The following is a 15,890-nucleotide window of genomic DNA, read 5'->3' as shown; positions in this document are numbered from 1 at the left end:
TAAGTGGGGTATGTTTGTATCTAAGCCCGTGTACAGTAACACATACACACACACTCCTTTGCTTTTTCATTATATTTTATGGTACAGTACTCTCATTTATACTTTTACGGTATATTCTTTTATATTTTTTAAAACCAAACGATAATTATAATTGTGTGCATAGGTTTTGTCTTGCCTACATGTGAAATTCGCATTTTAATTAAATATTTTCACAGTGGTTAGAGACGAAATATCAACAGCGATAAAATATTCTCTTGTGTATTGTTATGATACACTGTATGTGATAATCATAAAGCGAACTAAACTTGTACTGAAATACGGAAAAGTAAATCAAACAAAGAAAAAAAAATTGAAACCCATATGCATGCAAGCATGCACTCATTCAATGGTGTCAGTGAATTTGCTACAGCCTGTTTGGCGTCGTCTTGCCTACATATGACAGTGTGCTTGACACCTAAGTATTCGTGAGTTTCTAAATAAAACAGTAAAAAACTAATAGTTCAGACTATTAAAACATTTTTGCATTCTAAAAAACTACAGTGAACAAAAAGAAAAAATACTGTACACTGTGAATCAGAGCTAACATTTTGATATTTAACACACATTAGCTTTTGCCTGATCAATAAGATCAATGTATAGGTATCACTGAAAGTTCTTACTTACATTAAATGACTGAAGCCTTCATGTACAGAACTGACCTATTTATTTGTTGATTACAGCTATTCATGGTGGTGCAAGGAAGTGTTTTTGGGGAGCAAATCAGGCCAACCATACCATGCATCAGCAAATCCTAAACCCAGAAACTTATATCCCTTCTCCGTAAGATATTCCGTTAAATAATCAACCCCCTCAGGGATATGAGCAACTTCGATACACATCAATCGAAAAGTCACTTTGTCCCACGGAATCGTCTTCAGTACCTGTAAGAAAAATACGACACTACAATATAGTAGAAACATGAAAAATCTTCGGTGTGAAGTTCAGCGTTTATGTGGCCCCTGATTTACTGTGCAAAACTTTTTTTCCGTTATTTTTTTGGTAATGCATTTTACCTTCAAAATCTTATTGAAAGTCTACAGCCATTCTGTCGTTGTAACTTTCAGTATATTGGGATTTGAATCATTATTTTCATGGTAGAGTAATTCATTGCACTGATAAATATACTAACTTTAACCTCAAAGGCCTCAATATCCAGAGACATGAAGTCAACAACCTTGACATCCAAGGCTCGAAGAATAGAGTACAAGGGAATACCCTTCATAATGATGCCACTGTTACTCAGGTGGCTACCTGTCCCCAAGCCAGCTGTAGGCCTGCGAAGTAAAAAGTTTTAGTGCTCAGTATTGGTCATGAAAGCCTATGGATAAGGAGAGAAAAAAAAAGTGGTTATAAGCGTGCATAAGTTACTTTGGTAACCCATCTCCTTTCATATTTTTCCCTAATTTTTGGAACACTAGTTTTCTGCATGACGTTTTCTTCAATAAAGTGTTTTTGAAGATAATCCTTCCAAAACCACAAGCTTATTTCACATAAACTTTAAATTACAGCATATAGTAGCCAATAAAAATTCAAGTACTGTATTGTAAGTGCTAAATAATATCATAGGATTGTATAGCAAGTTTGTATGTGTATCAAATATCCATCCCTGCATGTGGTAGATATGGGTTTACAACCAAAGTTCATTAAAAAACCTTGGGGATAGTGACATATTTTGTTGTTATACTGAGATGGTTTTATACCACCATGGGCTCTTCTTAGAGTACCCCATACAAATATCAATGAGATCAATGTATAAGTATCACTGAAAAGTTTTACCAATGTTAAATTACAGAAGCCTTCATGTACAGAACTGACCAATTTATTTGTTGATTAGAGCTATTCATGTATCCCTTATCCCTAAGATATTCCATTAAATAATTAACCCCTCATAAAGCTAAAGCATTATGTTGAATGGACTGACAGACCAATAGTGTAACAGATGAATCTTACAGGCTAGGAGAATCTTCGGGAAGATGAAAAACGGAAATGCTCCAGGACCACCAGGAAAAATAAAGTGATTAGAAGAAAGCAGCTGAAGAACTCATCACTTACGAACAAAACAGAACTTCTGTATAAAGAAACATGATAAAGGAAGAAATGGGTCCATAAGAATGAGAAAACGTACAGCAATAACAGTGTACAAGAAAAATGGGATATGTTACATGAGAGGAGAGAGGAAGAAGGCTCTCAAAGCATGCTATGAAAGGGCTGAGAACGAGAAAAAGAGGAGAGGTCAGCAATGACTGCACCCTACGTTCATGTGGGATATCAAAAACAGTTAAGAATATATTTAGTTTTAAAATCTATACAGTATTTTTTCACTTGAGTGTATGGGTGGTAAGCAACAGAGATGCTGTAGAACATTAAGTTTCCAGAGATCAAGAAAAGAAGTCTGTAACAATTTAGAACAATTTGTGTACGAGTTTGTGTACGTTTGTGTCCCATAAATACCAGCCATTAGCAAGGCTACTTACTCGTAAAGCATTACTCACTGGAAATTAACATAAGAAGCGTGGGGAGTAGTTGACAGAGCAGTATTGATGGTATATGCCTTTCTGTTTTTTTTCTCAAGCAACTTGTAGGTTTCCTTTAGCGGTTCTATTAGGAGTCCTCTCCATCCAAGTCTTCTCTCAAAAAATAAGCTGTTGCTTAAAAATTCACCTTCCGATGCGCCAACCTCAATGTAAAATCCATCTTCCTGCATAGAAGTTAATGGAATTGTAACACTTTATACTTTTAATGTATACAGTAAATCATTTTAGTGAGATAGCATGAGGGAGCACTTTCACCTGTAAACTGCAAAAGTCATTTAAACTGAACAAGAAACAAGCCATTATATAAAATACAATAATAGTACATAAGTAATTTATTCAAGAAAATTGTGTCATTATCTTTACAATTCTCTAATGCTCTGAGATATATGTAAAAGACAAAAGTGCAAATTAGCTACAGGTATTTTGGTAATTCAAGTAACTAAGGCCTATTTATTCATGAAGTAAAATGAATATATATCAAAATTCACGAACTACTATGAACTTCGTTCATAGTAGTTATGAACAGTAATCAGGTTCTGCCACAGAAATTATTTACATCACTGACTTCTGGATATTGAACTATTAAATGCTTTGGTCGAATAAACATCACCCATAGAAACCATTGCAAATTAATCGGAATTCAAGGACAGAGTATTCTATATGATCTTTTAGTTGAACTTTATTTTATATGTACAGTACAGGCGTACTGCATTAATGTATTATAAAAATCTGCAGCTTCGTATTCTGTAATAATTACAATAAATCACAGAGAGAGAAAAATATGCACACCTTAACAAACTTGGCCTTATCCAAGCCTCAAGAGTATTAAACTTTTCTGTCTCATGCATAACACAGGGGAAGGAATGAGATTTACTCACCATTCCATTCAGTATTTTGTTAGCGAACTGCGACTGGTTGAACTGTGAATAATGAACCACTTCAGGATGATGAAGGTTATACGGATGTGGGGAAGGAGGTTTTAGTAGTTCTCTGCGGATATAGCCTATGAGTCTGGGGTCATCCTGAGTTGCTCCCTACAATTGAAACAATAATGTTGGCTATTTGCATCAGTTACCTTATTTATACATTTATGCTCATCAACTCTGTAAAATACCTTAAAATATTTACAGTAATTTCCCTTTCTATTTTGTATTATAAAGAACCTGTAAATTTTATTTAATCAAACACCGTATTTTAACAAGGTACAGAAATCACCCTTAGTTTTGAACTTTCATTACATTTAAGTACTTCATTACACTTTGTCATAAGGCTTCATCAAACAAATGAAACATCATTCTTTGAGACTTCAGAGAATAATGCTTTTTATACAAATGAAATCTACTGAATTACTCCATACACCACTAGAATTCACTAAAAATGAAACTACTTCTCAGCATTGCCTACCTCTATCATCTTCAAGTTGTACAGGTAGTATTATTACCATGGTCTGACGAGTTCTTTTTTAATGGAAAATATAATTTTTCTGCACATATTGGAATATAAACCTTAAATGATAGTATCTAGTTGGAAAAGTATGATGGAAATCACTTTACCTCCAAGTCATATTCAGGAATAAAACAGTTGTGGAGCCAGTCATTATTTTTGGTAGATTTCTCATCTGGAACAAATTTCAGCATTGGTGAGTCAAGCAGCATGACTGACTAGTACTTAAATGAATACATATAAAACTAAATTAAGCAAAGGCAATGCTATGAACTGGAATTAGGAATTTTACTAAAAAAAAAATACTTGTCTTTGAGAATAAAAAAAATCATATACTGTACTGACACACTCTAATAACAGTACTTTAACTTAAAGTTATAAGGTCTATGGGAATTCAAAACCATTCTTGTTAAACATTAAAAAGGTCAGCTATGGAGATGATTTTCTTCAGACCTGTGATATGATATACAGTACTGTATGAATTTGATTTTTTTTATTTGATGAACAAAATCCTCTTTCTTAATTTTAAAAATAACCTTATTGTTGGGTATCAGTCAATGCATGTTTCAGTAATTTTTTATTTTTTTCTTTAGTTTTTAGAAGGGAGAGGTATTATATACTTATATCTAACTACACTCCTTTGTCCATCCTGGTGCTATTCTGTGAACAGGTCATCCAATTCTTGTGCCTTTTACAAATCTTGTGATCTTTGTCAAATACCTTATGTCAGGGCAAAATATTGTGAAGTGTTATTGTGGGTGATGGCAAAGCTAATATCTTTCACGCACAACAAAAACAATGATGGCTATGACTCACCTGCCTTGACTGGGACTTTTTTTGATACAAAATAGAAACAAATCAGGATACTCATGCCTAAGAAGACAACATTCCTATGTTGTCCCAGTGAGTGCATCTCTCTGTAAAGTGAAAACAACACGATAAGGAAAACAGTATATGGTTAAGTCTGCTTCAGTTCCTTCTACAAAAACCAAGACTAAAATTGAATTTGACATACCAACAGGACACTTGTTATTCTACAAATTCTTGAATGGTCTGTATTTAGGCTTAAATTAAGAATTTATAATTAGCAAGACAAATCTACACACTATTATACTATATTTTCAATTGAATATGTGTCACACAATGGTGTAATGTATGGTTTGTCAGGGGAAGTGCCAATGGCTTTATATCTGGTGTGATTAAAAACATACATACTGTATATATAAAATCATAAGGTTTATTTACAGCAATTAATTACAATGTACTGTAACTCTAGAGACAGCAATAACTCCTGGATGACTGTAAGTGTTTAAAGGGTTTGTCAGAATAGAATATAGAATTTAGGCCAAAGGCCAAGCACTGGGACCTATGAAGTCATTCAGTGCTGACAAGGAAATTGACAGTAAGTGTGAAAGGTGTAACAGAAGGCAAACCTCTGAATTGCACTATGAAACAATTGTTGGAGAAGGTGGAAAGTCAGATGGAAGAAAGAGAATATGAATGGAGGTACAGTAAAAGGAATGAAAGAGGTTGCAGCTAGGGGTCAAAGGGATGCTGCAAAGACCCTTCAAGTAATGCCTACAGTGTACCACGTGAGGTGCACTGGTGGCACTAACCCCCCTACGGGAGGAAAGGGTCTGTTAGGGATTGTCTTTAGAACAGCTCCTCTCTATATCAATGTGAAATCAGAAGGTTAAACCATATAGAGTTACTTGAAAGCCACGACCTCGTAAATGTTGTGAAAAACCGACGTCATTATTGAACCATACCATTGACCTAGTGATACAAAACAAAAACAACGAGATTGTGAGCGACATACAAGTTGAGCCTGAATGCGTGATATCTCCAATACATAAACTAGTTACATTTAGTATAAATATCTGGAAAAGCTAAACACTGAAAAAAGTTATCGCTTACAGAAACAAAACCAACTTTAAAGCTGATGAATTTATTGTTGAGAGCATAAAGAAAATAATTGAAACAAGCCAGGAGTGCAGGTGTAATCTGAGGAATTCCTTGACAGACGACCAAGTATGTGCAAGTTGTTTTACATTCTATAGCAAAAGTATATTGGCGTCAAGCTACAACGATAAATGTCCAGAAGCAATAAGGCAAATAATAGTTAAAGAAAATGCCAAATGGTTTAACAGTGAATTACGTGAAGCTAAGAAAAGAAAAATGGAAGATCTATGGAAAAGATCGAAAGAGTCAAGTAGTGAAAATTTGCCACTCTATAAAACAACTAGATATCAGTACAACAACTTGATTATGAAAACCAAGAAAATATATTACAATAAAATGTTTAGTGTAGACAAAAGCTCGCCAAAAATCCATGGCAACTTAGCCGGAATATTGGGACTCAAAAAAGAAAAAGTTTTACCTGATGTAATGAACCTAGAGCAAATTGTAATTCAGGCGAGAGAGCATTTGAACACTGCGCACCAAGACTATATAACAAAATACCGCCTGAAGTGAAGAGCATACATGAAGAAAGCGAATTTAAAAAAGAACTAAAGACTCTCCTATTCTGCAGGAGCTACGATACTGACTAGAAAACACGGGCCCGCCAGAGAGGGAATTATCCCTGTGGAGGGCTGTACAGAAAACAAAAGTGAACAAGGTGAGTAGGCCTATCCTGCCTCTCTAAAAATTACTCCTTGGTACAACTGTGGGGGTACTTACTGTCCCAGTTCCACCTTGCGCCTCATCTCCTTTACTTTCCGGATAACTTTCATCTTGCTGTCCATCCAACTCCCTCTTTTTACCAGGATTAATAGGCCGAGAGTGTCCCGGTGCTTGGCTCAGTGTTGCCAACGGTCGGAGCTCCTTACCCCACCTGGGCTGAAATGGCCCTACTTTCCCTGTCATTACCCTACGCCTGGTCTTAGGATATAAATATTAATAAATTTGTTCGTTGGTTACTTTTTATTTATCATCTACATTTTTAAGTCCATACATTGAAACATTGTGTAGGTCGATATGTTCTTTTTAATTCTAGTCTTCCCCCGGACCCTTCATTGCTGATTTAGGAACCAAAATGACACTCAGTAACTCTGGTCCCATTTCATTTATTATTATTATTTTTTTTGTATCAGTTAAAAAGAAAAAAATTCTTTCCGTTTCAGCATTTGTGTAAGGAAAGGTGAAAGCTAATTTTGCTAAAACTACTAAATTTTTAAAAATAAGCACATCAAAATTTTTAACACTGGCTAGGAAACCCAAAATTCACTGTTAAGTTTCGTCTCCTCGTCAACCGAATTTATAGGCCTAAAAGCTCAAAATTTCCTTTGGTTAGCCTATTTTCCGCATCACTAATACACAAGTCGTGGTAGGGAAGAATCTGTGACATCTCAAAATTCTTACCTACAGCCATTCGTCCCTAAAATTTCGTTTCCTGGGCTTGTCCTTTTCTCCCTTCGAAAGTTCATTCCGATACTGCCTTTTCTTCGTAGGCGTGGAAGGACCTGCATCCATCGCACTTCCACAAATTCAGTAAGTTAGGTCTAAATGTTGACAAAGTTGAAGTGCACACAAATCGCTTTTACGAGGCGAGCGACTGGATGAAAACTAAACGCCTTGGCGCCTCACCACCTTAGAACGATTAAATACATCGAAAATCCGAAATACATGATTCATACGAGTTAGATCCAGAGCTTTGGTTGCAGCGTTTGCTTTGGCACACCAAAAAAAAAAAAAAAAAAAAAAAAAAACCAGGAATAATTTTTTTGCTATATATCTTTTGCACACAAATTAATAAAAAATATAAGATAAAATAAAATAGAAGGCAAACATCTTGAAATTACCCTACATTTTTCTCAGATTTCCTGACATTACCCTACAGACCTGGATTTGAGGCTGAATTACCATATGGGTAGGGTAATTATATTACCCACGGTTGGCAACATTGGCCTTGGCTTGACAGCACACATTTTTGGAAAATGAAATTAAATATTTCTTTCCTGCCTCGTTGTGCATAACCAAGTGACAATCGTTTTCTAAATCAGCCCCAAACGGCACAGAGTATAGTATCCCCTGAAATTTCAAGCAGGCAACGCTCCATGAATGCTCTCCTGGGACCAACCCTTCCTACAGAGAGAGGAGAGAAGTTACGTACTCCGACTAAACAGAAGATAAGCACCCGTTATGAATCATTCTTCTTCTAAAATAAACAAATTACTTTACCTTTCGTTTGTGCCTCCTCCTCGCTTTTATCTTGAAACCGAGTAGCGGTCTTTCACGGATACATTCTGAAAAATCCGCGACATTAACGGTCTTAATTTTAGCACACAGGATGAAAGCGAGTTCTAGGCTAATTATTTTTCGGGTAAGTTTCCTGCAGAGAAAGAAGACCTGGTGTACTTTCCACTTTATATATGAGCGAGAGTCTAACGCCATCTTTCCTTATTCTCAAGAGTTATCATTTATTATTATTAAATGCATACTGTTTACAACAGCTTCAACAGCACTTCAGTTAGATACTTCCATTATTGTCAAGAGTGCGTTTCTTTTTTTTTTATTTCTAAAACTAATACTGGAATTCTTTAAATTGACGCCGGAAAAACCTTAAAACAAGACGAATTAGGCAATAGGAACGTTATTTACTTTAAACACCGGCCCCGCCCCCCGCGCTTGCAAGACCACGTCATAAGGAAAAAGTGTCTGCAACGTGACGAGGAAAAGACGAAGGTTGTGACAACATTATGAAAACCCTGGATTCTAGTACTCTTACATTTCCAAATTAAAAATAATTGCATTTCCAAATTAAAAACAACTGCATTTCCAAATTAAAAATAATGAAAGATAGTAAGACACGATTAGAAATGAAATGGAATAATGATGAAGTTTAACTACTTTACAATGCAACCCGTTCTATCTTCTTGTGTGGTATGGTACCCACGGGCAAGCCGGTATTACTCCGGACGTTCAGAATCCCGCCGTCTTTCTATGAGAAGCCCGTAATTAATGTGAACGAATAAATCTTACTCTCTCTCTCTCAATTTTCTTATATTCAGATGATTCTATATTAAGTGTGTGTACGCAAGCGCGCGCACACAATATATGTAGAATCTACTGGTCACTTTTACCCGATACATATGTAATTGTAATAGCCACAATGCCCTCTTAACTTCTCGAATTCTTCGCGCTTTTTTGGATATGCCTGTCACTACATATCCAAAAAAAGTGCGAAGAATTCGAGAAGTTAAGAGGACATTGTGGTTATTATTACACCACACACATATATAGATAGTAATATATATAGATAGATATGCATACATACATATCATACATACACACACACTCATGCACACATTATTACACACACACACATATATATATATATATATATATATATATATATATATATATATATATATATATATATATATATATATATATATATGTATGTATCACACTTACAGGGTGTCCATAAAGTCATGGGCAATTTTTTATTATTATTGTGTGGATACATTTGTATTAAAAAAATTTTAAAAAAGGTTTTACCACTTCGAATCCGATAAAATGTGGCGAACAAAGGGTGTTTGAGGGCACTTCTTTTTTTTTTCTTTCCGATTTTTCAAAGAAGATCTTTACAGCTTTATTGTAACAAATATCAATGATGTGCGTTGGATAGCATAATTCTCTTCCTATTTTTCTGATGTTTTTGAATTCTTGATCTAAAAATTCAGGACTGAATATCTGCAAGGCTCGAAGAAACATTGATGAAAAAAAACTGAAATTTTGATGTTTACATAATGCCCTGAATAATAGCGTACATATGTCAAATTGTCTTTTTCATATCAATACTAAGTTTACAATTAAAACATTCCCTTTTAATGTAAATGTCCAAAAAAGGTATCATTCATCTTTCTCTTACTCTTGTGTAAATTTAATAGAAGGGACTTGATCATTTAGTTGAGCCAATGTGTTTTTTACATCCAAATCTTTGGGCAGGATGGCTAAAATATCATCAGCATAACGTTACTATGTTACAGGGAAAAGGAAAATCTAGGGAATGTAACAGCGTTCAAAAAATGCCATATATAAATTTGAAAGAAGAGGCGAAAGTGGGTTTCCCATTGCCATACCAAATGTATTACAAAATTCCCCGTTGAAAATAAATTTAGAATCCCATATACATAATCTTATTAATTCTATAACCTGGCTAATTGTTAATGGCAAATCAAGTTTATGCAATTCATCTTTAAGGTATGCCAATAACGAGTTAATGGGCGCTTTATTCACTCAACACATTTTGTTTGTCCTAAACGTAACCAGGTTGATATTCTATTGGCACCAGTCTCATCTGTGTGTAGAGCTGTTGATAGGATAGACCAGTGAATCCCCACAACCCGATATTTTCATTGATAACGCTCAACTACATGCAGCCCTTCTAAAATTCTAGGTGTCATTTTCGGCTGAACATTCAATTTCAAGAAACAAATCTAGCCCAGCCCTTCGATTTACACAATAAATTCGTATACTGAAAGTCTTTCTAAATTTTCCGAAAGCTCTCTATCCAGAGGAAATGTTTTTATTCTCCTCCTCTTACAAGTTTTGCATCTTGTTCCCAATTATGGTCACTAGCCCCCTACGAGACTTCAGTCTTAAAAATCTCAGTGTTATACATATTTCTGACACCAGGTATTTTTGAAATAAATTTCACTAGTTTTCTTTCAAGTAAAAGGTATGAAATATGTATCTACAGTATATTTGTTTACTAACCTGTGACGTGGCTGGTGAAAGTCAACTGCATTTTCCTCCATGACTTCGATTTTGCTCTCAGATTTCCTCGTAATATTACAGTCCACTACCATTTCGCCTCTTGTGGCAGGTGGAGTAATTGCTCTCCGAGAAGTTCTGGTGATTAAGCTTCGTAGCTGTTACAGCGTATAAGCTACACTATTCAGTAGTGGTATTATAGCTTCCCCATCGAATAACATACGTCGTTTTTTAGGCCTACTAAACGGCCAACCCCTTTATTCAAGTCTAAATTTAATCTGAAGCATATTCTTGACTTGAATGCACTTTGGTAGAACTTTCCAGATTAGAAAAGATGCATTGTTTCGGAATGAAATCATTATTATTCGCCGGAAGAGCCGCTTTTACTTGTGTGAGAAGATAACGAAAAGAAGACGTGTAGACTTACAAACCGCCTTCGGAAGAATTTATCTTTTCATCAGTGTCCTGTCAATGGCTGTTATTTCTCTCTTGGTGACTGCAGGCACAACTCCTCAGGTAAGGTAAGCGTCTGAGATAATGTTTCACACTTTACAAGTTGGTGTAGCGAACGATATTATTTTCCTGCAACACTGCAAAATAAGAGTAGGGACGAGTGTTGATTATCGTCGGTGACCGCTATAAGAATAGCAGGTTTGGCGCTGGGCAATTAGGCGAGCAACATCATCTCAGTATATACTTACATGGAAGCTGAAAGGTTACAGCTTTTAAAGGCACTTAGTTTCATTCACTGTTTACTACAGACTCGTTTCATGTGTATGTTGCTCTTTTCCAGATATATTTTCGTATCAGAAAAGGCCATACATGACCGCCATGGGACTGCAGAGTCAACGGTTCCAAGTAACGACCAACTTACGAGAAAAGATATTCCTGATGAAATTCACCAGAAACGTAGAAATCACATCACCGATTCTGCGAAATCTCCCGTTCGGCACAAAACTATAACCAAGAGGGAAATTAACGGCCCAGAAAATTGGAACAAGAAAAGCAAAACGGTTAAATTTAAAGATCTACCGCAAGAGGTCGCCACAGTTGCGGAGTCGACGAGCCTAGAGCATTTTCCGCCATATTTGGACCCTGATCGTTTCAAGTAAGTTTTGTTAAGAGTTGTTATGGTATAAAGTGTTACGTGGTTCGATAATGTTTGCTATGCAAAGCAAAACAATAATGATGGCAATATATAATCCGTACTCCTAGGTTCATCTACCGGCTTGAGGGGATAAGCAAAAATGTCGCCAAAATCAACTTCATAGCCGAGAAAGTCAGATGGCGCCATAGCCTAGACAGCCAGAATGTGTGCAATTCGACGGATCCTTTCATCCTGGCCATCGTGGTTTCATCTGTAGCCAATCTCCAGCGAAGGGAATACATACGAAGGACGTGGGGAAACCCAAGACTTTACCCATACACTCAGATACGGCAAGTCGAGTCAAAATATCCTCTAATAAGACGGTCTCCGACCGGGAGGTAACTCTTAAGAGTTGAACAACGTAACACACTTTCACAATCATACTTTACTGCTGAATCACGATCAACCACTGAGTCCACACTTCACTCCCATTAATTAGAGATGGTTCAATTCCTCCCATACACAATTCAAAACTTTGTCTTTTGTACACACCACCTGTCTTTTTTTTTTTTTACTTTATCTGTAACTCAATTATTCTCTCACCCTACCTTTATTTTATTTACACCTAAATTTCTCAATAAAACATTTTGTTCTGACAGAAAATGAATTTTGACAAATGTCCATATGTATATATAGATATATATACTATATAATATATATATATATATATATATATATATATATATATATATATATATATATATATATATATAATTGAGTATGATGAAATATTTCTTATATATATATATATAGTGTGTATTTATCGTCAGGTTGACGACAGACAGGAATCTTCAAGAAGCTATCGATGGGGAACACGATAAATACAGCGATGTCATTCAATATAACTACATCGATCTCTATGAGTAAGTTAATTTCGAGGGAGATTTAAATTTCAAAAACCTAAGCTTTTGGGTAAAGATTTCAATTTGGGATGTATGAAGGACTCTCCTGTCACACACACACACACACACACACACACACACACACACATATATATATATATATATATATATATATATATATATACACACACACTTCAACCACTCATTATCTCAGTGAATAGTAATCCCGTACATTTCCCTATATACAAAACAAAAAAAGTCTACGATGACATACAAGTCCGTGGCTTTGATGACCTGGGCGGCATCACACTGTCCCCAAGCACCTTTCATTGCAAAAATAGACGATGGCGTCATGATGGACCCGTTCGTTGTGAGCGATTACTTCAAGTATGCTTTGAGGAATCCGCCAGATGTCCGGGTAAGTTTTAACACAATTCTTTCTGTATGATGAAGAAAATAATAAAAGTACCGTAAGTCTTTTGGTCTTATAAAAACAAACGTGAAATCGTGAATAGCATTTTTTTCTCCTCTTGAAAAACGGGAATGAATACAGGGGTGGTTAGAGGTAGAATTATAACAGACTTAAATCTTGGGAAAAAAGTAATTTACCTTAAAAATGGCGTTTTGCCCCTACAAGGCTACAACCGTTTATCTTTTATATAGAAACTCACAACGCGATTTCGTTTCCAGTAACCTGACAAGCTCTCTCCCCTAACCACCCTCCCCAGCTCCCTTTCTAGAAAGACGACAGAGAGAACGCACCGTCAGACGAACACGAGTGTGATTATCAATAACTAGGGAGGGTCTATAGGAAAAGAGAGAGCAGACATCCATTGGGACTGCTTTGTTAACTAAAACCCAAGAGCCTATAAGTGTTCTCTGGGTATATAAATGAAGTCTGTCAGACTCCTAACCACAATACCTGAAACCGACAATACCACCCGGAACAGGGACAGCTGAAACTCCGAGCTCGGTACGCTTGGTATGCTAAACAAATGGGACCCAGTTGGCAGGAAGGTGCTAATATTGCCTTCTAGTTGACTAAGGCTAAAGAAATGAAACAACATTCTGACAGAGATAGCGCAACCTGAAAAAAGCACCGGGAGCCACATAAAAGCGCGGAGTTTCGCTACCTTTATGCCTGGCCAAAGGCAGAAGTGAGTGAATTCTTCACCGAGTTGACAATCAGGCGAGAGGACTGTACCCCAAACCCCCACCTCATAACCCACCTGTTGCTGAACCAGCTTACACCAGTTATATCCATATAATGTGAAGATCTGTATTACTGTACAACAAAAAAAGATATCTAGGAATGTGTAGAGATAAAAGATGCACCTACTAAAAGACCATAACGTTAAGTACGTAGATGGTTGTACAGACACGTTGCTAAGGCTATAATCCTGTATATTAATTATTTTACAGAATGGTCTACCGAAATCAGACGCGGGGCCAAGTCAATACCCACAAGACAGTGCAACATTTTACGTCTATGGTCGTTACAGACGTGCTGTTCCTCTGCGTTACACGAAGTGGGGAGTTTCTTGGGTAAGACCTCAGTATTTGAGAGAGGTGTCCCTAGGTAATGCAGAGAGAGTTGGTCATTTTTGTTTTTCACTTAAATCACATCAAATTGAATTTACGGTGTTTAATGTTCGCGTTTTGTTTAATCATCTTTCAGTCTCATTAACTTCTCTTATTGCTCAACAAACCTCCCTCTTCAAAAATATTTTTCTCATAGATTTTAACCCTAGAACATTGTAGAGATCAGTGATCAAGCACATTCCCTTCATTAATATATTTCCAACAGCATTTTGGCATTGTACAATAAAACGGCAACAAAAACACTTGTGTACTATGGAAGTAAACAAGATGGTTAAGTTTTTCTTCTTATAGCTCTCGAATGCAGATACAAGCTGAAAGTAGGTTCACTAAATTGAAAAACTTGTTTATATTGAAACGAATGTCAGACTTTTGGATTCAGTCCTACTTTTCCTAGCGGTATGAGACTAGCCACTGCATCATATATATCTACATCTATATAAATATGTATGTATACACCTTCACTCTTTGCAGTTTGAGTATCCAGAGGACGTCTTCCCTCTTTATACGTCTTTGGCAGAGAAGCACTGAAGGTTATGATAGAATACATCCCTGACGTACCTTATTTGAAACTGGAGGACGTTTTTACCACGGGGCTTCTTTCACATGCAGCTCAGATCGACCTCGTTGATGTAGGCAACATGGTCGAGTACGCGGAAGCTTCAGATTCTGAGTTTAATAAGAGGGAGATCATCCTAATGCAAACAGAAGCCAAGAGCAGACGAGAGGCTTGGGAGGGCGTACTTCAAAGGTCTCCAGTCAACATTAGTGTTCTTGGAACGCCATGGACGTGAAACTCCGGTTATAAACCAGCAGTTGTATTTGCTTATCGTAAGAGCTAACAATGTTGCAGGTGCGTATATCATGACGTCACTAGTTAGCTAGTACGAAATGCCAGACATCAACTATATGGACTTGTGGGTAGCGTTTCATTCCCCAAGAGAAGTGTCTCCCAAAGCTGTCAATGGGTCATCTTCGGTAATTTACAATTATACCAACAAAAAAGTACCGCGTCTATGAAAAACGATTTGCACCATGGCCACAATTTTTTTTCTTGTGATTTCAAAAGTAACATTTTTTTTCCCGGCAATTTTTTTTTTTTTTTTTTTATGCGAAAATCACGTCATAGGCGTTTGCACTGAAGTTTCACTGCAATACTATACATGAGGGGGAAATATTTATCACACTAGCTATAATTAAAAACTTGCTACTACTATCGTTAATAACAGCGATAATTATAAAATTAACTAGCGGAGAAAGCGTAGACTAAGCTGCATACACTCGTGGTTTTTTATGGGCTCTTTCAGACAAGTGACTTCTTGTAGTTTGGCTGCAGCTTCTGACTTGTTGCAGAAATGGAACACATATTCAAATAGAATCTGTCTGACGCAACGATTTTTCAAAAATGTCAGACGTTGCTGTCAGTGCCTCGTCACCGTAGCTGCTGTGGTGAAAACGAAAACACACCTGGTTCTACTGGCGCGTGCAGCCGTGGCGTTAACTGTTGTTGACGCCGAAGAGCTATTTTCAGAATTCCAGTTAACATCTCGACTCTATATTACATTG

The 15,890-nt window shown here is 36.4% G+C and overlaps 1 protein-coding gene across 1 annotated transcript; it reads right to left on the bottom strand.

The window, feature by feature from the left end:
* On the bottom strand, window positions 1–4,932 carry LOC136826183 (protein Star-like). The gene is made up of 6 exons (XM_067083238.1): window positions 4,833–4,932; window positions 4,127–4,191; window positions 3,452–3,607; window positions 2,532–2,737; window positions 1,169–1,313; window positions 1–920 (listed from the first exon to the last, which is right to left on the bottom strand). Exons 1-6 carry the CDS (start codon window positions 4,927–4,929, stop codon window positions 720–722), a joined length of 870 nt encoding a protein of 289 aa, XP_066939339.1. The 5' UTR covers window positions 4,930–4,932; the 3' UTR covers window positions 1–719.
* Between the last annotated feature and the right edge of the window lie 10,958 nt (window positions 4,933–15,890).

The sequence above is a fragment of the Macrobrachium rosenbergii genome, chromosome 40 (assembly GCF_040412425.1).
Source record: "Macrobrachium rosenbergii isolate ZJJX-2024 chromosome 40, ASM4041242v1, whole genome shotgun sequence".
Classification (NCBI taxonomy): domain Eukaryota; kingdom Metazoa; phylum Arthropoda; class Malacostraca; order Decapoda; family Palaemonidae; genus Macrobrachium; species Macrobrachium rosenbergii.
Note: the sequence above shows the minus strand (reverse complement) of the source record. Positions and strands in the feature narration are given on the sequence as shown.